Genomic DNA, 27,865 nt, shown 5'->3' with positions numbered 1-27,865 from the left:
TTGGGGAAACAGAATTTTTCTGGCCATCCCTCATAATGAGCTTGAAACTCTTGGTGTTGGTGTCTCACCATCACAGACTGGTGATTGTCTCAGGTTGTGCCATAGTTATAGCATATGGATCCTATGCTGAGTGACAGAAACGTTTATTGGGTTTACGTTTATTGACTGAAACTTAGTAAATACCATCACCTTTCCAGGAACTACACAATAGGTTAAAAATATTGTTTACTGCATGTGAGAAACTATAGGTTTTTTTATAGACAAATGATGCATTTGCTAGTTACACATCCACAATAAAATTAGATCCAAGTCATTTTCTGGCCTTGTGTATAATGGCGTTATCCTCACAGTGAGGCCTATTTAAGTGAACACACCTTCCTGTTAACATACATAAATAAATACAACTGTTTAAAAAAAAAATCCAAGAGACTTAACATGGTGTGTAGCATGTGGTGCTACCTAAGCAACGCTGTAAACTATTCTCTGTATTCCTTCATTCCTGCCCACTTGTCAAGGGTTACTGTCTTCCTCCCTCTGCTCCTGCTTTTGTATACCTGTCCCTTGCCCCTATTTTGCCTTCTGTGTTGTAGCTTTAGGGCCCAGTCCTGCAAACACTTACTATGAGAAGTAGTGTCCACACTGTGAATGAGTCCCCAGTGGGCCTGATTATGGTATTAAACACTATGCTCTGTGTTTGCAGGATTGGGCCACTATATTGTAAGTGTTTGGGGACAGGGTATGTAAATGGCTTATCATACTTTGGGTGCTGTATAAACAATAAAACTGCAAACTGTTTGAGGCAGGGACTGTCTTTTGTTCTGTGTTTGTACAACACCTCGCAAAATGGGGTCATGGTCCATGACTAGAGCTCCTAGGTGCTACCACCATAGTAATACTAATAATTAATTATCTTGCTGTTTTTCCAGTTATTCAAAGTAGTCTGCTTTATTAGTCAATAAAATATCTTTCATACTGTATTGTACTTATGGTACAAGGCTGTGAATAGGATTCAGAATTAAAATATTGTTTTTATTCACAGAATTATTTTTCCCCCTCTTAAACTTAAAGCATTTCAGTTCAAATGGATTTGTCTCCTGATCATGTGAAAAGGCCCTTCTTATGGCAGAGGAAACTGTGAAGAGCTCTCTGGTCTTGTATCAGATGAGCTGGACAGCATGTCTGGAGGCAGGTGGATAATGAGAGGAATACATGAGGGACTGAGTGATTTGAATGGCAGAGCTGCTTTTTTTTGGGAGAGAGCAGGTGAAGAGAAACAGCAAATGGTGTCTGAAAGTAAAACAACAAGCAGTGTCTCACAGTGGGCTTGTCTTCACTTCAGAATAAACTTGAGTTATAACACAAGTGTTGCCCCATCCTGAGTCTTGTCCACACACACAAGCCCTTAACTTCAGTGCAGTGGTGCTTTTCACTTGGGTTGGCTGGCTCGAGATAGAGTAAAGGATAAAATCAAGTGAGAACAATTTGCTGGCTGCTAGCACAACCATTCTGCAGTCTGGACACAAGCTAATGCCACTGGTGTGACGGTAGTCCTCCAGGGCCTTCCCACAATTCTCCTGTGTTCCCAGAAAAGACAGACACACTCTCCCACAGTTACTAGGAAAATATTCAAAAAGCAGCTCATCTTACAGCAGTGCTAGGAACCATGGGATGTGCCCCCTGAAGCCTTACTGCTGCACATGAGTGAGTGCAGCACCATGGGGGGTGCAGCAGCTCAAGTGTAATTTCACAGTGTGGCTGCTGTCACTTGAACTAGGGTAACTGGAGAGGAATAATTCAGTTTACTCTGCCACGAATACATATCCATTATGGCTGAAGGGGTCATTCATTTTTTGTGGCAGGAGTACTTTGGATCTCAATCTGGGAGGAGAATTTCTTTTTGAACACTGGCTGGTATCTCAAAGTGGTGGAAATTGTTCTTTATGGGGAGCATGAGCTTAAATGTATCCCTATGTAAACTCCACTGGAAATTACTTCAGCGATGAATTTAGCTGATGGTGTTTGAAAGAGGATGGAGTTTCTATTAATTTAGAAGAGAGTGGATCTCTAGTAGTCTTTGCCCCATCCCATGGCCTGAAGTGTATGTGTGGGTGTGTAGAGAAATGAACCACCATCTGTTTCTCCACAAAATCCCTATTACAGAAGAGCCTGGTTACACAGGGGGAACCTCATGTGTATCTTGCATTTACAGCTGTCTCCATAGACATGATTAATCAATAAAAAGTTTGATACATGATATGTCTCTCCTGTAGAAAAAATTTCTGTATCTCTTGTTTCACAGTCATGTATGAAGAGACTGTGTTCATTCATTGTTTTTTTTATTCCAGTGTACCTTTTTATATGCCCCTTCTAAGCTGGCACATAAAATTCAACAATGTGTATTCGAAATAATATTCTTTCCTTTCTTCCCCTTCACAGAATCTGTACCAAAACAGGTTCCTAGGCCTGGCTGCCATGGCGTCTCCATCAAGGAACTCACAGAATCGGCGCCGGTGTAAAGAACCGCTCAGATACAGCTACAACCCTGACCAGTTTCATAACATGGACATCAGGAACAACTCCCATGAGACGGTAACCATTCCACGGTCCACCAGTGACACTGACCTGGTCACTTCAGACAGCCGATCTACTCTAATGGTCAGCAGTTCGTATTATTCCATAGGACATTCACAGGACCTAGTGATCTATTGGGATATAAAGGAAGAAGTAGATGCAGGGGATTGGATCGGCATGTATCTCATTGGTAAGTCCTGCCTGCCTTTGCATTTCCAATAGCTTTTATTTTTTAATTTTGAGTGTATTAGTGAACAGTAAAGTAAGGGGCAAACAGAACTTTCTTGGTCTAACATTGGCAAGCTTATATACATAGTTCTTCAAAGGCCTCTTTGTCCTAAATTGTCACGCAGTCCTGATCTTCTTTTGCCTGAGTAAGCATTGACTAGTATCTTTAGGGTTCTGTCTACACCAGAGGTGGGCAAACTATGGCCCGCGAGCCACATCCGGCCTGCGGGACCGGCCTGCCTGGCCTTTGAGCTCCCAGCCAGGGTGGCTAGCCCCCGGCCCCTTCCCCGCAGCCTCAGCTTGCTGTGCCTCCAGTGCTCTGGCCAGCAGGGCTGCGAGCGCCTGCTGAGCAGTGCGGCGGCATGGCTGGCTCCGGCCAGGCAGCGAGGCTGCCAGACATGCTGCTCTGAGCGGCATGGTAAGGGGGCGGGGAGCAGGGGGTTGGATAAGGGGAGGGGGTACCAGGGAGGGGAGTCAGGGGATGGTTGGATGGGGCGGAGGTTCTGCGGGGGGGTGGTCAGGAGATGGGGAATGGGGGTGGGTTGGATAGGCGTGGGAGTCTCAGGGGGCCTGTCAGGGGGAGGGGGTGTGGATAGGGGAGAGGGCAGTCAGGGGACAGGGAGCAGGGCGGATTGTATGGGTGGTGGGGTCCTGGCGGGGGGTGGTTAGGGATGGGGGTCATGGGAGGGGACGGTCAGGGGACAAGGAGCGGGGGGGTTGGATGGGTGGGAGGTTCTGAGGGGGGCAGTCATGGGTGGATAGGGGGCGGGGGCTAGGCTGTTTGGGGAGACACAGCCTTCCCTACCCGGCCCTCCATACAGTTTTGGAACCCCGATGTGGCCCTCAGGCCAAAAAGTTTGCCCGCCCCTGGTCTACACTGTGGACAGTTTCCCAAAATTTCAAACTGGTTTGATTTTAAAGCAGTTTGAATTTTTGGGGAAATGTCCCCAGGCTAGACAAAGCCTAGGATTCCAAGCATCTACCAGTGCAAGTCCTTACTCATCTGAGTAGTCTTTACTGCAGTGAAACTACTCACACCATTAAGCATTATGCAAGCTTATAAGGTTTTGCAGAAACAGAGCCTTAGCCCTTTGAAAAGCAATGAGCAGAATGTCTTTTCTCTGTATAACTAAAGAATACTTAGATATGAGTAATAAAAATTAGTAACAACGGACACATACTTCACTTCTTTTCTTCAGTACAAAATGAAGATTTTTAAATACTTCATTTAAAAAAGAATGGTTAGGAAATTTAAAATCTTTGCGCAGGATTCAGAACAGATACACTGAGGGCTTCATCCTCCAATGTACTGAACACTCAGATCTGATCCAGTGATACACTTAAGCATGTGGTTAAAGTTAAGCACATGAGTTGCCCTATTGGCTTAAATGGGGATACCTCATAGAATCATAGAAATGTAGGGCTGGAAAGGAATTTGAGAGATCTAGTTCAGGGGTTCTCAAACTGGGGGTCAGGAGGTCACGAGGTTATTACATGGGGAGCTGTCAGCCTCCACCCCAAACCCCGCTTTGCCTCCAGCATTTATAATGGTGTTAAATATATAAAAAAGTGTTTTTAATATATCGGGGGGGGGGTTGCATTCAGAGGCTTGCTATGTGAAAGGGGTCACCAGTACAAAAGTTTGAGAACCACTGATCTAGTTCATCCCTCTCCGCTGAGGCAGGATCTAGTATACATAGGCCATCTGACAGGTGTTTGTCTAACATGTTCTTAAACTCATGTGCTTAAAGTGAAGTACATGCTTAAGCGCTTTATTGGATATGTCCAGAATGCTCAGTACCTTGAAGGAGCAAGTCCGAAGAAACATACCAGCACAAAAAACAAATGGTCACTTACACCAAAAATCACACCTCACGCAGGTTACTTCCAGTCCCAAGGGACCAGTCACTAACCCCAGAGCAATCGGTAACCTAGATCTCATATCAAAGACAAGACCTGTAGCCAATCCTGTAATAAACCACCAAAAGCTTTCTTAACTAGAAAAAAGAAATGAGTTATTTACAGGTTAAAGCAAGCAAACATATACACACAAATGAGTGATCATCTGAATCCTAAGAGTGACAGAGTTGTGATCTGTCAATTCAAAGTATCTTTCAGGGTGGACCCGGGGTAACCCCAGGGATCTCTGCTTCAATGTCACGCTGTCTGGAGTGGCTCACAACTGTGAATGCTTCCAGACAGCGTGACACAACTCTAACAGGATTATGCCACTACAATACAAGAGACTGTCTACTCTGCATTTAATACAGCAGAATCCTGGTCATCGGAGCTGTTTAACATGGTGCACTGGCTAATCAACCCAGATTCCATACCCCTGATACTGGACCCAAGCATCAACCACTGTGAAGAGCTGTCAGTGTACCCCGCTGTTAAAATCAACTGAATATATATGGAGCTACTTGGGAAAGGAAATTCTACCTCTGACCAGATTGAAATATCCACCTCACCACCCCAGCTGAGTTTGGACCCATCACACATTCCGAAGGTCAGGAAGCTCTGAAAATATAACAGCCACAACCAGTTAAACGAATCCATGCTGGATGCCAGTACTAATGGACATGGTCAGTGGCTCCTTCAGAGCACACTTACCAGCCTCCTTGAAAAATGCAATAGTTTGTCCAGGGCTCAAGAAGCTGTCAGTCAACCCTGAACTTCAACTACGGTTCTGTCTCCAACCTCCCATTCCTGGTCAAAATAAATTGGAAAGTAGTAATCACCAAAATATCAAACCCACAAAACCCTAAGCAGTTTTCATCCCAAAAAGGAAAATGTGCCAGGGACTCCCTGAAGCTTGCCGGGAACTGCACTATTGCTGTCCACTTTACATGGAAGGTGCTCAGATACTGCAGTGATGGACAGCAGTATAAAACCCTAAGACACAGAGATTCTAGGTACATAGTACAATAGTGCTGGGAATGTGTTTTTGTATACTTTGAATATGAAACATAGAATGGTACATTTTTCTGGTACAGCAACCTGACAGTTACCCTTGTAGTAGCTAGTAAATTACAAATTAACTTGTTACACAGTTAATCCATGGGAGGGGAAAATCCATTGATTCTTGTGGAGTAGGTTTTTCCCTGGATTTATAGATTCATAGACATTAAGGCCAGAAGGGACCATTATGATCATCTAGTCTGACCTCCTGCACAACATAGGCCACAGAATCTCACCCACCCACTCCTGCGAGAAACCTCTCACCTATGTCTGAGCTATTGAAGTCCTCAAATTGTGGTTTAAAGACTTCAAGGAGCAGAGGATCCTCCAGCAAGTGACCCGTGCCCCATGCTGCAGAGGCAGGCGAAAAACCTCCAGGACCTCTGCCAATCTGCCCTGGAGGAAAATTCCTTCCCGACCCCAAATATGGTGATCAGCTGAACCCTGAGCATGTGGGCAAGAGTCACAAAGCTTTCTAGAATCTACATCTCCATGGCAGAAAGAAGAAAGTGTCCGGGCCCTTCTGGATATGAAGGGAACATTCACAATGTAAAATGATACATGGCTGGGTTTCTGAGTTAGCAGCCAGCCAGACTGGAACAAGCATACCAAAAAACCTGTGCACTTCCCCAGTCAACTCAATAGGGGATTAGCCCTGCAGCCTGTTGTCACCACTGAAATGACAGCATTGTTAACCATTTCCATCCTGATGATCATAACCAGAAATGCCCAGTTAATGTGGTTGTGTGTGTAGTTAGGGGGTGGTCTTATATTCTGAGCTTCTTTTTCATTTGAATTCCTGGGAACAAAGCTGAAAGTTTTAAACATGGAAATAGTTTATTAGTGGGGGGGTGGAGGGTGAGAAAACCTGGATTTGTGCTGGAAATGGCCCACCTGATGATCACTTTAGATAAGCTATTACCAGCAGGACAGTGGGGTGGGAGGAGGTATTTTTTCATATTCTCTGTGTATAAATAAAGTCTGCTGCAGTTTCCACGGCATGCATCCGATGAAGTGAGCTGTAGCTCACGAAAGCTCATGCTCAAATAAATTGGTTAGTCTCTAAGGTGCCACAAGTACTCCTTTTCTTTTTGTGAATACAGATTAACACGGCTGTTACTCCGAAACCTGTCTTTAATGTTATGTTGATTCATGAGGTAACTGAGAAATTGTTTATGCTCTATGGGGATCGTGCAGAGTGTTGTGGTATTTTATTGTTGTTTTTTTATAAAGCTTGGTCCAGCAGCATTAGTATTATTATTTATTGTTTGTGTTACTGTAGCACCTAGGAGCCCTAGTCATGGATGAGGACCCCATTGTGATAGGCAACTGTACAAACAGAACAAAAAACAATCCCTGCCCCAGAGTTTACAATCATTTTCATTTTAATAAATTAGGAAATATCCCTATATGTTTTTGTTGGGTCCTGATGTTGAAATGTTTAGGGAAAATATCTTTTCCCCACCAGCAACACTCACTGAGAAATTTTGGAGATATCTGATAAACCACAAACTTCCAAATAAAGATAGTCCAAACCTTGAAAAGACACAGCATTTGGCAACAAGGAATATCTGGTGGGTAGAAGATATATTCTGATGAAGAAGGTTTCAAGAAGGGAGAAGAGTAAAAAGAGCTAGATCATAGTGGACAAGTATTTAGAGAATGAGACCACTGGATGTTTTTGTGAAGGCATATTCCAGTCAAGTAGTTAAAGTAGATTGAAATGGGAGAGGGGGGCTCTCACCATACCAGCCAAGGATTTGGGGATATTCAGGGAGAATGTTGCTTACTGAAATCCCGGAGAGAAGTAGGAGTGCTTCCTCTGCTTTTACAGAAGGGGGAAAAGGGGTTCATGCTCTCCTCGCCCTGCCCCCCTCACTTGAATCCCTGTTCAGATATTAGCTTATGGCAAATTGGGAGCTCATCTTTATCTAAAACTGTAAAAGATAAGTTTAGAACTGATATCAGAGTTAATCTCCTTCTACAAGAAAGGGTTGTCATCCATGAGGAGAGGTAGTACAGAATAAGTTAAGAAAATGATGGTCATGTAATTAGTGTCCAGTAATACTATTGGGTATACCTGTTTAAAAAGCTACATGGATTCCAGTGATAACAGAGTGGAGAAGTTAATACATCCCCACAATCAACAGTTGATTTTGTAAATGTATGTGATAGACGAGCATTAGAAAAATTCATCAGTTTGGGGGAAAACATGAATATGGAGTCTGTTAAAATATAGACCTTGTTTATCCAATTGGCAATGGCTAGGCAGCAAGAACATGTGGATTCCTCTGACCCAAGAATGTGTACTTGAAAGGATATAAAATATATTCTGCCTGTGGAAATCAGAGTTTTGTATTGTTGTTAAGCTTGATCTTGAAGCATTGTAACTTCCCGCAAGACTTGCTTCACATGATCCTTATTTCACTCTTTTTCAGCATTATGTATCAGCTATAAAATAAATTGCTTGCTATGTGTAACAGTAGTGTAACAGTTTTCCTAATGTATCTGTTTGTCACTTCTCAGGAGAACTATAACATTTCTAATAAACACAATTCTCCAAAAATATGGCCTCAGTCAAAACCACATGTAAACACTCAAAAGTGAGAATCACTACCCTGATTACACAACTCACTGTTTTTATGTGAAACCAATACAAATGTCATTTGTCTGAATAGCTAAGATTTACATATTGGTATTTCCTATATCAATAAAAATGTGTTTTAGTGGAAGTCTTGCAACAGGTGAAATATTTGCAGTTACTTATCTGATGGTTTTGTCTTCCTCCTTCACCTCATTTACTGTTAGTATATGTTATGGTACAGAGCCTCTTAGAATTAATATGGACTTCTGGCAGCTGTGTATAGATAAAGAGCTATCTTCTAATTACTGCAGTTGAATTTCAGTCACAACTATATTTCACTGCTTTCATCATATCAGTATCTGCTGTTGAATGGCTCATAAGAAGTACCTAAACTAGACATGGAAATAAACTTTTGGCCTGATGCCTATAAATACTGGTATTAGTCAGTGAATCTATTCGGGGCTAATATTGCGTTGTACATACCAATAGACATAGACTTTCTTCTTTCAGCAATTTCTTTAGGGAAAACAAAACATTTTAAAAGTTATTTAATAAAAGGTCTTTATGCACAAACACTTTCCAGTCCAATTTCCTGTCTATATTTTCTTTTAGTCAATCCTTTTCAAGTTTATATGTATATAAAAAGTTCTTGACCTAAATAGTAGTTGAAATTTAGCTTAAACATTTATGATTTTTTTCCCTCTGATCTAGTCTTTGATTTTATTTCCCCCCAAAAGGCAATTCTTGCTTCAGTCAGACATACCTCATTTTTAAGGATTTTGATTAATACACATTTTTACATTTTTCAGATTAATTTGATATTCCAAAGGCCTGATATTGAGCCTATTGAAGTCAATGGAAAGACTAACTTTAATTAATTTTAAAATGGGCTTTGGATCAGGCCCTATTTGTACAATAATTTTTTCCATGCATCCAGTGTGTGCAAGCAGATGATGTAACCCCAGCACTGTACTAGCAACAGCAAAGAAGAGAATTACTTGTGTGATCTAGTGACCTGCATATAGGATTGAGAACCCCAAATGCCTAAATTTAATTCCCACCTCTGATATTGGCTTCATCTGTGCCCGTGGTGTTACCACTTAACCTCTGTGCCTCAGGGCTGATCTACAATAGGAACTTACATCAGTACAGCTACATCTCTCTTGGGATGTGATATATCTACACCGTTGAGAGATGTTGCTATACCGACTTAACCCCCGATGGAGACAGTGCTAGGTTGATGGAAGAATTCTTGCATTGACCTAACTACTGCTCTCAGGGAGGAGGAGTACTACATAGGTAGTGTCTACACTGAAGTGCTATGGAATCACAGCTGCAGTGTTTTAAGTGTGGACATACCCTCAATTTTATGATCTGTAAACTAAGACTAATCACAATATCTGCCTTGAAGAGGATTAATTAACTAGTATTAAGGGGGCTAATTAGCTAATGTTTGGAATTTGCTAAGTATTGTTAATATTATGACATCATAGATGGATAATGCACTGAAAGAATGAAACCAATGTGGAGGAGTTTTTGGCTGCTAGCTTTTTTCTCCTGTAGTTTATGTACATGGTAGAAAAACCATCACCAGGTATCCAAATATGTCCCTTTTGAGAGTATGTTTTCCCATGAAATAATATTCCAGACACTGTGAATCTCTTTGATGGTGTGTGGAACAAACAGGTTTTCCAGGTCCAATGCAACAGTCGCCCCAATAACCAAGAGAAGGAAACAAAGCAGGCAGGTGGTACTCTGGCTGCAGTCTTTTCTATGAAGCCAATGGATCCCCACCTCACAGGGATGTTGTGGGGATAAATATATTAAAGACTGAGAGGTGCTCAGCTATTACCGTGAAAGGAGGCAACCAGATAAGTGCCCCAAAATAGATACTGAGGGCAATGGTGTATACGTAACAATCACTCACCCAGTGATTTGCTGATAATTCAGTCAACTGAAGAGACATTGGAAGATGGACCATGGCCATGCTTAACAGTACACTTTGTGGGTAGCCCATTGACTTTACTGGGACTACTCACAGTGAGTAAAATTAAGCATGTGTATAATTCTTTGCAGGATCAGGGCTTAAGACAACAAATCCATTTCACATAGGTTGTCAAACAGCCTATGTATTTTTTCTGTTATGCAGCCTTTAAATTCTCTTTCTCCATTTCATCTCATTACTCCTAAACCAAACCAAATAATTCCTTTCCCACCTCAGTGTGTACATCTTTTAGTTATTCTTAGACTAGTAACATCCTTCCCACACACATGAGCTGTTGCATATACACTGAGCTTTCTTAATTTTTCCTTATCAGTTGATCTCTCTGGCCCCCAAATTACTTCTGTTCACTGAACACCTTCCAATTTGTTTTGATTTGCGGTGGTGAGGTGCCCAGAACAGAATGCAATATTCCAAATACAGTCACACCGGGCTCTATAAAGATTCTTTGTGTTTTGATGCCTCTGTTAACTCAACCATTTTCTGCTGCTGTATCACATTGCAAACTCCTGACTAGTTTGACCCTGATGGTATGTATCTTTCAGCATTGCTACATTTTAATTGTCCTCTTGCCATTGAGTATATATATTTCACATTATTTCACCCTTGCTATTTTAGTTAGCATTTTTACCCAGCTGAATCTTATTTCTTGCCCATATTTAAAATCTTTCAGTGTCCCTTTGTATATTATATCTCTGCCCTATGTGGTGTTTGTATCTCCTCCCATTTTAGTATTCTTAGCAAATTTCATTAGTATGCTACTGCCTCCTTTTAAGGTCTGATCCAAAGTCTATTACAATCAATAGAAAGAGTCCCATTGACTACAGTGTCTTTGGATCAGGCCTTTGATCCATTTTACCCCTGTGGTACCCCACTGTACATTGCCCCTTCCAAAACTCAGTATATTATTGTGTAACATTGCTCTGTGCCTGCATTCCTTCTAGTTTTTCAGTTCATGTGACAGTGTTCATTATCCAGGCTGATTTTAGCTATGTTTGCAATAAGATATTATGAGACACTTTAAATTTTTAGCAAATGCTCTACTAAAAACCAGGCATATTACATCCACCATTTCAGTAAAGGCATTTTTGGAAATGCAGGAACTTTAGAGCTGATATTATTTTCAGTATGAACCTGTAGGTGGGGCAGGGATGTATGGGGGCTGCTTAGGCTTCACTGTAAAAAGAAACCATGGGCTGGCAGGGGCACTGCAGCTAATTCAGAATAAGAGGATAAAGGTTCCAAAGGAAAAACAGAATTTGTTGTAGGTTGTGACACACTCAGTCTGGAGAATGACAATCAGGGTCCTTTGGATTTTTTGTTTGCTGGTTTTCCTATCCTGGATCAGGTGATTCAGGCTCCAACTCTATCACTCCCGCTCTTTCCATTGTCTATATCAGCTGTTCTTAAAATAGAACCCTTGTGAGATGGCCAAGAACTGCTGTAATTATGCTGGCTCTGTTTTCTCCAGTTCCCCACTCCCAAGTTTTCCTCTTCTCTTCATCTTTTCTCCAGTCTTTATTCTCTCTGCTCTACTCCTTTTATTGTCTCTTTTCTCCTACCTTTTCCCTTTATGTGTCTCTTCCCTCTCCTCTAACCTACTTTTTCTCTGCTATCTAAGTGGTGTAAATGGGGCTACTCATGTTTAAAGTTAAACATGTACTTAAATCTTTACTGGATTGAGAAGAGAGTGCTTGTAGAATCAAGCCCTAGTTTGTCAAAACTCTTCCCTGTAATAATCTTTGAGAAGACTGAAGCTTACTGTAAATACCAGCTTTGTAATTTAGCCTGAGAATATGTTCTTCTTCGAGATGTCCCTGTGGGTGCTCCATGCCAGGTGCTGGTGAGTCCCTGCTCCTTCGCTCGGAGATTTGTACAGCAGTACCCACGTGGGCCACGCACACACAGTGCCTTAACAGCACGTATGTGGCCATGACTCCTCAGTTCCTTCTCTACGGTCCCCAGCCTGAGATGGAGCTCAGCAGTCCTGTTTAAAAAATGTTTTCACTTTGGCATAGTTAGTTAATTGTTAGTATAGTATAGTATGGTACAATATAGTATAGCCAAAATCACTGAACATTCTGAAGCCAGGTTCCTGCAGTAGTGCAGTTCCACTGGGCATGGCAGGGAACTGCTGGGGCAAGGAAACAAGAAAGCCAGGTCGGACTCCCTTCCCTGTGACCTCCTGTAGCAAGTGGCACATTTCCCCTCCCCCATTCACACGTACACAGGGGCACTAGAGGGAGCAGAAGCTTCCCCCAACATCAGGAAGGGGAGAGAGAAAGATTTGGGCCAGGCTCCCTTCATACACCCCTGACACCAAAGGCCAGCCCTCCTACACAGACACACACAGACACACACAGACACACACACCATCTGGAGGCAACACATGGGGCAATAGCTCCCCAACTCCTGGGGTGAGGGAAAGAGAGAGCCAGGCTGGAATTCCTGACCACACACCTGACCTAGCACCTGGACCCAGCAACCCATCCCCTCTCTTGGAAAAAAGACTTCTCTTGCTGCCAGCTAACATTAGTCCTGTAGCTTTAGTGCTAAATGTCTGTGCTGCATTGTTGAAGGCTCAGGTTTCAAATAACTCAGATGATTCATGAACCGGGGAAGGGTGGACACTTGCACATAATCAAATTTGTTTCTATCTTTCTCTTTACAAAAATGTACATCTCGGGATGGGGTGAGGGTTGTTTTTGTTTCTAATATAAATTTGGATAGTGAAAGGGATCAGAAATGGAAACTGTAAATGAAGACTGGAAATTGTCCCAGAGGATATTATACTACTTTTACTGGGGAAATTGCAGGTGTACCGTGGAAATGTAAAATTTTAATATATTGAAAAATCTCCATTTCCATACAGTGCATGAAATTGAGCTAATGAAATAATTACGGATAATTAGCAAATCAGCAATGGGAAAATGTATTGTAGATGGCATTGCCTTTTATAATTATCCATTGCAATCGTTAATGACCTCTTTAAAAGGATTTCCTTTGTAAATCCCTCAAGGGAATGTCACCAAAGAGTTTACAGTTGGTAGCCTGTCATGCTCCTTGCAGAACCCTGTTGCATAAAACCAAAGAAATAACACTGGCATCTGCCCAGTGCTTTATTCTTTCGGTAAAAGTTTAGTTCTTCTTTGAGTGATGTATTCCACTTGAGGTGTGCATGAACCTGAAGATTTTTCTCTAGCAATGTCAGTTGGTCTGTGCTTGCACCCCCTCTTCCTCATGCTCCAAGCTGAGGGCATAAGGGGCAGTACGGACTGACTGCCTCTCTAGTTCCTTTCTGCTGCCCCTGGTCTGAGATGAACCTCTTCATTGTTCACAGCTTTAGCTAGTGTTCTTGTTCTAAATTTGTAGTGAGTTGCAAATAGTTTTAAAAACCTGTTTCTAGATAGGTTAGTTTAGCAATTTTTAGAGCTCTGAGAGTCCCTCCACAAGACACTCTCATGTATGAGATGCCTCGTATGTCTGGGATTCAAGAACTGCGTGGCCTGCCTCTGTTGCCTCAGGGAAGCTCGTACCAGCTTCTAAGTAAAATATCTGCCGGCCCCTTCTTCGCTGAACCCATCAATTCTGTGAATTTAGATTTAGAAGATTCTTAATGGACTGCTCAGTGAGAACCCAGTCCAATCCTGGCCTATTAGACCCCCCTGTACGTCTGGCTGAGGCCCTGAGAAGGGCCCCTTTGAGCACAGTGGTCTCCATAGCTACACAGAGCAGGGTTAAAAACTCTTCCAAACAGAACAGACATGGGGAGGGTAAGAGCAAACACTCATGTAAGAAACGGGAAAAATCTCTCTTCAAATCCTCGTACAAAAAGAGGAGCTTGTCTCTGACACCCTCTGAGTCAGGTGAGACTCTACATCACCGTATGACTATCTCAGGAGCTCTCAAAAGCATGGTACCAATTCCTTGTCACTGAAAACCAAAAGTGCCCTGAAACCATCTCTGGCCAAAAGGGCAGGACCGTCCTCAGTACTGGCAAGGGAAAGAAAGGAGCAATACACCAACATTACGGATGTGCAGAAAAAAGGAGACCTTGGTAACAAAAACTATTCCTGTCTGAAGCCAGCACTACCAAGAGACAGAAGTCCAGTACACTCTACAGCTCCATGGAGCTGAAGGACTTTATTATCTATATGGACCTGAAATCACAGATATTCCCTGGTCAATTTGCCACTCACTTAATCAGACCATGGTATCAATGGCACCACCTATTGATGGCCACTTTCTCCTCCATCTAACAGATGGACAACGGACCTAGACAAGTCATGCTCGTTGGCAATACAATCCATTCTTAGCAATAGTAGGGAAGATTCCACAAGAAAATGCTACACAGCAAAATGGAAAAGTTTCTCTATACAGTGTCAGCATAGTGGACTACGTCCAGGGGTTCTGAGATCCCTTGTCTCTCTGAAAATGTCAGGACTGTGTCTCAGCTCCTTGTGAGGTGCCCTTGGCAGCCATTAGCATCTTTTACCCTGTGCTGGACAGCCATTCAGTTTTTGCCCATCAGATCCCAGTAAGGTTTCTGAAGAGACTTGTCAGAACCTTTCCTCTGGTGCTGAAACCTGCCCCAGTATGGTGCCTCAGTCTAGTCCTGTCATTATTAATTCCCCCATTCAGACCTTTAGGCTTATGTTCTTTTGCTCATCTATCTCTGAAGATTGCTTTTCTGGTTGTAGACACCTACCTAGAAGAGTAGGTAAGCTGGAGACCTTTATGGCAGACCCACAAGGTCCTTATCCTAAACTAATTCCAAAAGTAATCTTGGAGTTCCATCTGAACCAGGGCATCCACTTACCTGTCTTCTATCTGAAGCCCCATGCTGCCAGGCAGGAGAGGAAGCCCCCCTCTCTGAATGTCCGCCAAGCTTTAACTTATCTATTGAGGATGAAATCCTTCAGAAAACTCCCAAAATAGTTTGTTTCCTTTGCCAAATGAATGAGAAGGGAAGCTATGTCCTCAGAAAGCCTGTCTAAATGGATATTGGGCTGCATCCTGCTGTTTGAAGCCTCCCCTCAAGATACAAGGCCCCACTCAACTAGTGCCCAGGTTATATCAGCAGCTTTGCTTTGAGATGTCCCTCTCCTAAACAGCTGCAGAACAGCAATGTAGGGCTCCATCCATATCTTTGTGAAACATTATACCTTGGTTCAGGATTCTACAGCAGACACATCTTTTTGGGAGAGCAGTCCTTCAACCTATCATACAGCACGGTTCCTCCCACCCTCATCCTCAATGAATACCGATTGAGAGTCACTTGGGGTAGAATACAAGTAGGGACCATCACTCAAAAAAGAAAGAAAAGTTACTTCCCTTGTACAGTAATTGGGGTTCTTTGAGATGCGCGATCCCTATCTGTATTCCTCTGCCTGCCCTTCTTCCCCTGTGTAGTGGAGTCTTATCCTGGTGCTATTCATGGTAGAAAGGGAACTGGAGAGGTGGTTGGTTCACACCACCCCTTATGCCCTGCATTTGGTGCACAAGAAGAGAGGTGTGCAGGTGCAGACCAACAGACATTGCCAGCAAAAGTCTTCCAAACTCAGGCCCATGGAGCACATGTATATCTCAAGTGGAATACAGATAGGGACCACACATCCCTGGGTCAGACCCACGCCCATATTTTTCCTCCAGCTGCAGGAAGCTCTGCAAACACCCTGCTTCCTCCACCCATCACTCCTCAGCTGCAGAGGGAGGGATCCCTGTACAGGGAGCTGCTCCCCCTTCCACCCAACTCATGTGCATCCAAACCCCTCATACGCAGAACTTCCCACCGAGCCTCACCCCCCACACACTCAGAATCCCCCCATGATAAGCCCCACTCCCCTGCACCTGGAGCACGCCAATGAGCCACCTGCACCCAGTTGCCCACCCCATCAAGCCCCAACCAGCTGCACCTGGATCCCCACCACACTGAGTCCCACTTCCCCAGCATCTGGATCCTCCCACTGAGCCCCCCGTACCCAGACACCCATGCTGAGCTCTATCTCCCGCCACACCCAAGCCTCCAACTACCTTCACTTGAACCCCCCTGCAGAGTCCCATTACCATTGTACCCAGAACCCTCCAACAAGCCCCTGTGCATCCAAATTCCCCCCACACCCGGGTCCACTACTGAGCCACCTGCACCCAGATTGCCCCTCACAGAACGCTCTCAACCCACACCTGGATCTCTCCACACTAAGCCCCTCCACATTTGGATCCTGCCTTGCTGACCCTGCCTGCCCACACCTGGTGCATCTGGCATAGAGGGGCAGGCCCAGTCCTTGCACAGTGTCAGGGTTGTGTGCAGCCTCACCACTGAGTACATGTCCCAGGGGGGAGCTGCTCAGTGATTTCCCATTTTTGTGCAGCCAGTAGTCTGTGCTCCCTAATGCCATGCTGGAGCCTCCACATTTATTTGATAAATAAAATTTGCAGAATTTTGGAGAATTTTAAAATATTGTGAGCAGAATTTTTAATTTTGGGCACAGAATGCCCTCAGGAGTAACCTTTGTATAATCATCATGTGATGTTTACTAGTCCAAGGTCTAGAGCTGCTTCACCACTTAGGTCTTCACTTGGGAGGCTAGATTCTACAGCCACTGTTGAAGTCACTGTGGGGAGTTCTTCAAATGAAGCAGCTGCATGACTGGACCCTTGAACAGCTGGTAGTATTCATAGAATCATAGAATATCAGGGTTGGAAGGGACCTCAGGAGGTCATCTAGTCCAACCCCCTGCTCAAAGCAGGACCAAACCACAACTAAATCATCCCAGCCAGGGCTTTGTCAAGCCTGACCTTAAAAACTTCTAAGGAAGGAGATTCCACCACCTCCCTTGGTAACGCACTCCCTAGGTAACGCATTCCAGTGTTTCACCACCCTCCTAGTGAAAAAGTTTTTCCTAATATCCAACCTAAACCTACCCCACTGCAACTTGAGACCATTACTCTTCGTTCTGTCATCTGCTACCATGGAGAACAGTCTAGATCCATCCTCTTTGGAACCCCCTTTCAGGTAGTTGAAAGCAGCTATCAAATCCCCCCTCATTCTTCTCTTCTGCAGACTAAACAATCCCAGTTCCCTCAGCCTCTCCTCATAAGTCCTGTGTTCCAGTCCCCTAATCATTTTTGTTGCCCTCCGCTGGACATTTTCCAATTTTTCCACATCCTTCTTGTAGTGTGGGGCCCAAAACTGGACACAGTACTCCAGATGAGGCCTCACCAATGTCGAATACAGGGGAACGATCACATCCCTCGATCTGCTGGCAATGTCCCTACTTATACATCCCAAAATGCCATTGGCCTTCTTGGCAACAACGGCACACTGTTGACTCATATCGAGCTTCTCGTCCACTGAAAACCCTAGGTCCTTTTCTGCAGAACTGCTGCCTAGCCATTCAGTCCCTAGTTTGTAGAAGTGCATGGGATTCTTCCTTCCTAAGTGCAGGACTCTGCACTTGTCCTTGTTGAACCTCATCAGATTTCTTTTGGCCCAATCCTCTAATTTGTCTAGGTCCCTCTGTATCCTATCCCTACCCTCCAGCATATCTACCTATCCTCTCAGTTTAGTGTCATCTGCAAACTTGCTGAGGGTGCAATCCACACCATCCTCCAGATCATTAATGAAGATATTGAACAAAACCGGCCCGAGGACCGACCCTTGGGGCACTCCGCTTGATACCGGCTGCCAACTAGACATGGAGCCATTGATCGCTACCCATTGAGCCCGACAATCTAGCCAGCTTTCTATCCACCTTATAGTCCATTCATCCAGCCCATATTTCTTTAACTTAATGGCAAGAATACTGTGGGAGACTGTGTCAAAAGCTTTGGTAAAGTCAAGGAACAACACGTCCACTACTTTCCCCTCATCCACAGAGCCAGTTATCTCATCATAGAAGGCAATTAGATTAGTCAGGCATGACTTGCCCTTGGTGAATCCATGCTGACTGTTCCTGATCACTTTCCTCTCCTCTAAGTGCTTCAGAATTGATTCCTTGAGGACCTGCTCCATGATTTTTCCAGGGACTGAGGTGAGGCTGACTGGCCTGTAGTTCCCAGGATCCTCCTCCTTCCCTTTTTAAAAGATGGGCACTACATTAGCCTTTTTCCAGTCATCCGGGACCTCCACCGATCACCATGAGTTTTCAAAGATAATGGCCAATGGCTCTGCAATCACATCCGCCAATTCCTTTAGCACTCTCGGATGCAGCGCATCCAGCCCCATGCACTTGTGCTCATCCAGCTTTTCTAAATAGCCCCGAACCACTTCTTTCTCCACAGAGGGCTGGTCACCTCCTCCCCATGCTGTGCTGCCCAGTGCAGTAGTCTGGGAGCTGACCTTGTTCGTGAAGACAGAGGCAAAAAAAGCATTGAGTACATTAGCTTTTTCCACATCCTCTGTCACTAGGTTGCCTCCCTCATTCAGTAAGAGGCCCACATTTTCCTTGAGTTTCTTCTTGTTGCTAACATACCTGAAGAAACCCTTCTTGTTACTCTTAACATCTCTTGCTAGCTGCAACTCCAGGTGTGATTTGGCCTTCCCGATTTCACTCCTGCATGCCTGAGCAATATTTTTATACTCTTCCCTGGTCATTTGTCCAATCTTCCACTTTTTGTAAGCTTCTTCTTTGTGTTTAAGATCAGCAAGGATTTCACTGTTAAGCCAAGCTGGTTGCCTGCCATATTTACTATTCTTTCTACACATCAGGATGGTTTGTCCCTGTAACCACAATAAGAATTCTTTAAAATACAGCCAGCTCTCCTCGACTCCTTTCCCCCTCATGTTATTCTCCCAGGGGATCCTGCCCATCAGTTCCCTGAGGGAGTCAAAGTCTGCTTTTCTGAAGTCCAGGGTCCATATTCTGCTGCTCTCCTTTCTTCCTTGTGTCAGGATCCTGAACTCGACCATCTCATGGTCACTGCCTCCCGGGTTCCCATCCACTTTTGCTTCCCCTACTAATTCTTCCCGGTTTGTGAACAGTAGGTTAAGAAGACCTCTGCCCCTAGTTGGTTCCTCCAGCACTTGCACCAGGAAATTGTCTCCTGCACTTTCCAAAAACTTCCTGGATTGTCTGTGCACCGCTGTATTGCTCTCCCAGCAGATATCAGGGTGATTGAAGTCTCCCATGAGACCAGGGCCTGCGATCTAGTAACTTCCATTAGTTGCTGGAAGAAAGCCTCGTCCACCTCATCCCCCTGGTCCCGTGGTCTACAGCAGACTCCCACCACAACATCACCCTTGTTGCTCACACTTCTAAACTTAATCCAGAGACTCTCAGGTTTTTCTGCAGTTTCATACCGGAGCTCTGAGCAGTCATACTGCTCTCTTACATACAGTGCAACTCCCCCACCTTTTCTGCCCTGCCTGTCCTTCCTGAACAGTTTATATCCATCCATGACAGTACTCCAGTCATGTGAGTTATCCCACCAAATCTTTGTTATTCCAATCACATCATAATTCCCTGACTGTGCCAGGACTTCCAGTTCTCCCTGCTTGTTTCCCAGGCTTCTTGCAGTTGTGTACAGGCACTTGAGATACCTTGCTGTTTGTTCTGCTTTCTTAGTATGAGGCAGGAGCCCTCCCCTTTCGTGCTCTCCTGCTTGTGCTTCCTCCCGGTATCCCATGTCCCCACTTACCTCAGGGCTTTGGTCTCCTTCCCCCAGTAAACCTAGTTTAAAGCCCTCCTCACTAGGTTAGCCAGCCTGCTTGTGAAGATGCTCTTCCCTCTCTTCGTTAGGTGGAGCCCGTCTCTGCCTAGCACTCCTCCTTCTTGGAACACCATCCCATGGTCAAAGAATCCAAAGCCTTCTCTCCAACACCATCTGTGTACCCATTTGTTGACTTCCACGATTCGATGGTTTCTACCCAGGCCTTTTCCTTCCATGGGGAGGATGGACGAGAACACCACTTGCTCCTCAGACTCCTTTATCCTTCTTCCCAGAGCGACATAGTCTGCAGTGATCTGCTCAAGGTCATTCTTGGCAGTATCATTGGTGCCCATGTGGAGAAGCAGGAAGGGGTAGCGATCCGAGGGCTTGATGAGTCTCGGCAGTCTCTCCGTCACATCGTGAATCCTAGCTCCTGGCAAGCAGCAGACTTCTCAGTTTTCCCGGTCGGGGCAGCAGATAGATGACTCAGTCCCCCTGATGACTCAGTCCTCCTTCTCTTGGGAGTGGTGGTCGTGGAACCCCCATCCCTAGGACAGTGCATCTCATGCCTTCCAATCGGCGGAGTCTCCTTCTGTCCCCTTCCCTCAGATGTATCATCTAATCCAGTCTCCGCATTAGTACCTGTGGAGAGAACATGAAAACTGTTGCTTACCTGTATCTGCGTTGCTGGTACATGGACGCTCCCCTTTCTTCTTCTGGAGGTCACATGCTGCCAAATTGCACACTTCTACTGATCTGTCAAGCTGACTAATGACATAAACTTGTCTTGTCAAATGTATACTCTTTACCTGATAATTTACAGTATGTATTTAGTTCAGTTCAACTCAGACACAATATCTAGTTTTCTGTGGTGTCTTCCTCTTTACTCTGTTTTACAGCTGAGTTGACCCAGGCAATAGCAAAGCAAATTGTTTCCCTGAGGTTACTCAGTTAATGTGCTGAGTTTAAACCCGGGACCTTATTGGTGCTCATCTTCCCACAGCTTTTACCATCACCATTAATCAACTTAGCCTTTGTGAAACTAAAATTTAAGTATCCGCATAAATACCTTCAGCTGTAAGAACCACTTGATTAAAATATACATGTAAGAATTTACTCAGATTAAAATTAAAGCTACTTATTCGTTGCTGGAAAAGTAAACTACAGGAAGGTATTCATTGGTCCCTGTTGATGGAGAACTCTTTTTCCCACTAGGAAAAATATTTAGACAGTTCACTAATGTGTAATTCATTTCATTCACAAAAAGTTTGAATAATCAGGCCAAGGCATGGGGAAACTGCACAGCCCAACCATTGTCCTTACTTTGGCCTCTGCGTTACTGGACACAAACGATTGACACAGGCCAGAGCCTAAGATTGTTATTGCCCTCTAATGGTATGTAAATACCATTTCTGGTTTTCACTGAGAGTGAACTCAGCTAGCAAACAATTTCTATTCATCAATTAATAGAAATATAAATACATGCAAGATATTGTGGTGTATGTTATTTTTTAATTTTAAAATCAGTGTAAATTGATATGCAGAGTTAGGGGTTCTGGCCCTGAGTGTCTTGGGAAGTTCCAAATGCGGCCCATTGAGTCCTATCAAGTTGCCTACATGGCCCTCAGTCTCTCAGCATTTTAGGTAACCTGCAATAGATTACTGAGAGACACACCATTATTCTAAAATGACTTTGAAAGTCTAGGACATGCCATGTCTTTCAATAAGCCATAATTACAAGCAGTGGACAGCACTTAGCTATCAATCCTTTGATTTAAATGGGAAGGACCTAGGTGCTACCTGTGGAGAGACATCAGTTTTTGTAATTCCTTGTTCTGAATTAACTCAAATGTAACCTTCCCTGCTTGCTGTAAGAACCACCTACACACCTATTGGATGTAATGGTGATGGGTGCAAATGCCTATACAGATCTGCTCTCCATGTTTTGGGAGGAGGGATGAGTGCTAGGTGCTTTTGTTCCCATTCTCTGTCATTCAGCTGGTTGAATTTTATTTTATTTTTTAATTTCGGTATAGTTTGATCCAGGTTGAGTCAACTGTTGTAATTTTTAAGAGTTCTGTATGATTGTATATTTTAAATTATGTCAAAACAAAGCTAGTGTTTTAAGGCTAGGTGTATTTGCTTAAAATATAAATAACGGAAACACAGCTGATTTATCTACATGTGCTGGCAAGCTATCAGATATAGCACACTCAGTGGAGTGTAAGACATACTTTGGCCTCTCTCTTCACTTTCTGTGCTGTGCTGATGGTCAGCTAATGAGGTAATTTTTTCTGTGTGTAGATGAGGTCTTGTCTGAAAACTTTCTGGACTACAAGAACCGTGGCATCAATGGCTCTCACCGTGGTCAGATTATCTGGAAGATTGATGCCAGCTCTTACTTCATAGAGCGTAAGTACTTTTTCATGTTACTACAGTGCAATTCAGGGAATGTGGAAAGAAGTGAGCTGTTTTACTCTGTGCCCATGGTCTGTATGCCCTTCAGGAAGTTTCAAGCATGGTACATTTATACAGGGGTGGCCAAACATACTGACTCTCTGAGCCACATATGACAATCTTCAGAAGTTTGAGAGCCAGGGCATGCCTGCTGGGGCTCGGGGCTTCTGCCCCGCTCCTGCTGAAGTCCCAAGTCCAGCAGGCACACCCCACAGGGCTGAAGCCCCAAGATCCCCATCCCCGCTGGGCAGAAGCCCCTACCCCACCACCCCCCTGCAAGGCAGAGGTCCCAAGCTCCCCCACAAAGTCTGGTAGGTGGAGAATGTGGGGGGAGGGAGGGGCGACTCTGCAAGCTGCACTTTAACTGTAAAAAAAAAACCCCATGTGGCTTTTGAGCCACAGTTTGGCCACCCCTACATTTATACATTAGGATGATCCAAAATGGTTTATGGAATCGTGAACAATGGTGCCTACTAGGTCATGAATACTGTGGATATTGACTGATTCAAACTATTTTCAGGCTGATATAAGTAAGCATTAAAGTCCACTTGGCATATAGTATGAGTTATACCATTAGTTAGGATTTACATCAACATGTTGTGAAAAACACCCCAGTGGGCCTAATTTTAAATTATTTAATCAGTCCTCATTTAAAAAGAAATACCTCATATTGACTTCATGAGTTGGCTGGAGGACTTTATGAGGACTCACTGCCTCCAGACAGCCCTTTTGCTAGTTTTACACTGATGCAACTACAGTGACATCAATGGAATTACTCCTGATTTACATCTATGCAACTTAGATCTAAATCTGGCCCAGGGAATCTAAAATATTAGGGCTATCCTGTTTTTGAGTCCCCTGAGCATGTAAGTCACACAAATTTTAGACTCCCTTACACATGGGTTGAGTAGTGTAGCTATAAGGGAGTCTACATTGGCGTAACGGAGTCTAAGGGCTTGTACCTGCTCCCACTAAAGTCAATAGCACAACTTCCACTGAACTCAGTGGTGTGCAGTAGGGCATACATGAGTGTAGAAGAGTCTAACATACATCAATGTACATGTCACCTCTGAATTTTTTCCAATAATCTCCCTTATACTGTTTGGCCAAATTCAGAGATGATATGCACGGAGGTGTAAGTGGGTATCAATCTAAGGTTGACTGGGTGTAAGGCAGTCTAAGGGACTCTTAGACTCAGGTGGTATAATTTACATATGGAGGGGGCTGGGAGAGGTGTGTAAGTTAGCCATCTTGGACTCATCCCTGAATTTGGCCTAAATATCTGGCACCAGCAGGAATTTATTCTGCCACCTGCAAGTGTTCTGCGGGTATTCATAGTGTTACAGGTGGGTTGATCAGAGCTCTCTTGCAATGTGAGGCCACAGGTCATGTTCTGTAGTGCCAAGTGGTAAGTTGACCAACAGGTGGCTGTCTCAAAGAACTGAAGGGGTACTGTTGATATTTCAGTTTTATAATCTTTTATATTTATAAAAAATGCAGCTGAGGGCAGTTTACAGCAGTCTGACTGTTATGTGGTGACAATGGATGTTACTATTAAGATTTTAATGCTTCTAATTTCTGAGAGGAAATATACTGTAGTATAACCCAAAGGCTATTATTTGAAACTGCTTCCTTGTGCTGCAGCTACTAAGCTGTGAAGCTGAAACTTTGTTTTCTTTAAATGGTAAAGTAGAGTTGGGGAACAAGAGATTTAATTTCCCAAGACCTGGACTTGGACAGGTTCAGCCCATCATGAAGGAGATGCCCCCAGTCTCTTGGTGGGAGAAGGCAGTGGAACTGAGCTAGCAGTAGCTTTCCCATGTGATCCATAATGTGAAAGTAAATAACAGGCGCTGAGTGCAATCCTGGCCTGGCTGAGGTTAATGGGAGTTTTGCCATTGACTTCAGCAGCTCCAGGATTTCACCGGATGAATTCCCCTATCCACTCATATAGGACAAGTCATTATCCTGCCTACCAATATCCAGGGGAAAAGGGAGATAAATGCGTAAGGAGCAGTACATAATAGTACATGATGATATTGGTAACCAAACTTGCTTAACCACTGAGGTATGAATTTAAAGTAGAGATACATGTTGTGTGTATGTGTAGAGATATACACATATCTACATTATATTTAAGGGATACTGCTCATTATTGAGGAGTGTATGGAGGCTTTGTGGTTGATTAAAAGCTTAAGTGAAGCTACAGTGTTTGACAGTCTCATCCATTTGATAATCAAAGAAGCCACTGTGAGCCACTGGTTTCCAGTTTTTAAGTTCTGTATGGCAAGGATCTTATCATCTTTTGTGTTTGTACAGCATGTAGCACATTGTGGTATGTTCTACTGAAAACAAATAAAAATATTCATTTAACAGAGTGGCAGTATCGGAGAGATCTGGTTTTTTATTTTTGCCGTGCATTAAAGGACTTTTTAAGTTCATTTGTCCTTTTAAAAAACTGGGGAGAAGGAGGAGGGGGAGAGAGAGCACAATGATATAGCAAGTCACTTTAAAGGTCCCCATTTTAAAAATATATTCTATTCACTTTACACTTCCCTTACATTTGATGTTGGTTTGAATTCTTTATTTTAGTAATAGTAGTACCTTGTAACACATATTAGCTCAGCTACAAAATCATCCTTTCATTTCTGCTTTTGCTAGTTTTTATGCTTGCATTTATTTGTATATAATTACTTTTTAAGCAGCCTGTTGATCCAACTGTGATACAAAATATGCAAACTTATAGATAATACGGTTCTACAGAACAGAGACAGCCAGTGCTGTAAATTGCAAAGTGCAGCCTGTCAAATTGCCAGAAACAAAATGAAAAACAAAATGTTACCAAATGCTAAATAAAATTAATAATGCCTTATATAGGAATCTGAAGGCTCCCAAATTTGGGCTCCAATGGAGAATGAATTTTGACTCTAGTCCTTGAAATAAAGAAGTATTGAATGTTTTGTTCTTGTCTGGGGTAAAATATACTTAATAGATTTTAAGGCTAAAAGGTGCCATTATCATCATCTAGTCTGACCTCAAAGTTAAATGTGTTTCTCTATTGCCAGTAGGACTGCCATGAGATTTAAGCCCAGGACCTTTCACATAACAGCCAGGAAACTTATCTCTGTGCTAGCAGCTAACTTTAAGTAAATAGCTTAGATGAAATTTTTTAATGTTTGCTTATTTAAGCTCAAGAAACATGCACATTAAAATTTGGGAGTTTTGTGAATAATAAAAATTAGAAAAAATGTTAATTTTTCTGTTAATGGGGTTTAGAAAAAGATCAATTATTTCATCATTGAAAGGGTGAAAATAAGTAATAATAAGTAAATGGGAATACATTACTATTTAAGTGACTTATTCAGGATCACTGAGGGAAGACTGTGGCAGAGCCAGGAATTGCACCGAGGACTCCTGAGTTCCAATCCACTACCTTAACCTTCTTCTCAGCCAAGTTTGTCTTTTTTCTATCAGCAGGGACAATACAATAAACAATCAATCAGCTTCTTTATTACCCTTTTGTTATCTTTAACCCTCTGGTTCCCATTTCCTCTATTTCTATCCCAGTATATTATGTATAACTGTGGCTAATTCTGTACAGTAATCTGAGTGCATTCATATTACTTGTGAATTCATATTACTCACACACACACACACATAACATCACACATTACTATAGCCATCTACAGTTGATACTTATTCACAGCTAAAAAAAAAAAGATTAATTCAGTTTCCTCAAGAAGTTTACATCTTTGCACTTTTTATGGGTCACAAACTTACAATATAATGTTGAAAGATAGACATGTAATTGTTGTGAGCCTAAGAGAGTTTGCTTCCAAATTACAGCATGAGTGCAAGACAGAACTAGACTCATGTCCTGCTAGGACTCAGAAACTAAAAAGCATTAATAGCTGCACAGGCATTGTCACACTACAGCCAGTTTTGCATTTCTGCGGCAGACTGGCAATTTGTTTTTTATGACATCCAGTGATAAACAGCAACTGACCACAATAAATATGAAATAGCTGGTCTTGGAGGTTTTGTATGCCACTCGGGAAGCATACTTTCTCTGTGTTGGGGCTTGGAGGGCACTGCAGTGAAATAACCAACCTATAATGAGTTTTCCAGGAAAGAAAGCAAGCTTTACTTCATTAGAATTTCTGGCACATTTTTTGTCCTAGACAGCAATACTGAGTGAGAGACCATTTGTTCGAGGTGTAATGCCATAAACAGTACATTAAGTTAGCACATCCCTAAAATGGGGGGAACTTTGACGCAGTTCAAATTTCACTGTCTTTAGCATAGTAGCTGAATGTGCAGTTGTCTTGTTTGAGTGGGTTACTTTTGTTGCCACATGTTTAGTAATGACAAAGGCAGAAGACACACTTCTTGTAGATAGCAGAGATAACAGAGTTTTCTGTACCATTGTTGAGCATGGGAAAATAGCAGAAGATTTACAGTCTGAAGGTCATGCAACTGAACTAGTCAGAGATCTGAGGCAACATGATGCATCTGCCAAAGAGACTGGGAGTATTGTAGCCTAGTACCTAGTTAATGTTTAGTACAAATCCCTTTGTTTTTGGAACATAAGCATAAATGCTCCACAATCAATGTACTGAAATGTCCCAACCAAATGCATTTATTGGAGGCCTTTCTGAAAGTATCCCTTTAATTACTTTAGGCAGTTGCTTTAAAGGATATTCTCAAAGTGTGGATAATTAAAGTATGTTGTAGCACAAGGGCTTTCCAAATAAATGAGAGAAAAACGCACTGTCAAAAATCCAAAAAAGCTTTAGTGCAGGCGGATTTATTGTACAGCAGTGCCTCTGACTCTCCCATTGGAGATGGCCAGTGGCTCTGCTCCCTAAAAGAACACTCAGTTTCACTTTCAAGTCCCCCAGCTTTTCTCAAACCACACCCAGCTGCAACTCAGCTAGGTTTGGGGGAGAAGGCCATGACAATATTGTTTTCCTTACTTTTGTGCCCAGTCACAGAGTTCAAGGCAGAAGGGACCACCAGATCATAGTCTGACCTCCTGTGTATCACAGGCCACCACCACTACCCAGCACTCTCTATGAAACCCAACAACCAAAGTTAGACCAAAGTATTACAGCCCACAAGAGACTAAACTATTATGTGTCAGAGGCAGTAGGAGAGATTGAGGTGCAGTAAATCCTGAGGTCCACTGCCTCCACAATGCCAGGGAACTGATTAAATGAAAGATAGCCAGATGATCCTGGCAAATGACCTGCACCCCACGTTGCAGAGAAAGATGGGGGAAAAAAACAACCCAAGGTCACTTCCAATCTGACCTGAGGGGAAATTCCCTTCTGACCCCACATATGATGATCAGTTAGACCCTGAGCATGTGAGCCAGGCAAGCACCTGAGAGAGAGAATGCTCAGTGCCACCTC

The 27,865-nt window shown here is 43.2% G+C and overlaps 1 protein-coding gene across 5 annotated transcripts in view; it reads left to right on the top strand.

Moving 5' to 3' along the window:
- The window catches only part of HECW1 (HECT, C2 and WW domain containing E3 ubiquitin protein ligase 1), a 353,214-nt gene that overhangs the window by 110,377 nt on the left and 214,972 nt on the right, over positions 1-27,865 (top strand). For all 5 annotated transcript variants that reach the window (XM_073332820.1, XM_073332821.1, XM_073332823.1 and 2 more), the window contains 2 exons: positions 2,437-2,761; positions 22,299-22,406. In XM_073332820.1, coding sequence (XP_073188921.1) covers positions 2,437-2,761; positions 22,299-22,406 — 433 coding nt within the window. The remainder of the gene's footprint in view (positions 1-2,436; positions 2,762-22,298; positions 22,407-27,865) is intronic.

This window comes from Lepidochelys kempii, chromosome 2, assembly GCF_965140285.1.
Source record: "Lepidochelys kempii isolate rLepKem1 chromosome 2, rLepKem1.hap1, whole genome shotgun sequence".
Lineage (NCBI taxonomy): Eukaryota > Metazoa > Chordata > Testudines > Cheloniidae > Lepidochelys > Lepidochelys kempii.
Note: the sequence above shows the minus strand (reverse complement) of the source record. Positions and strands in the feature narration are given on the sequence as shown.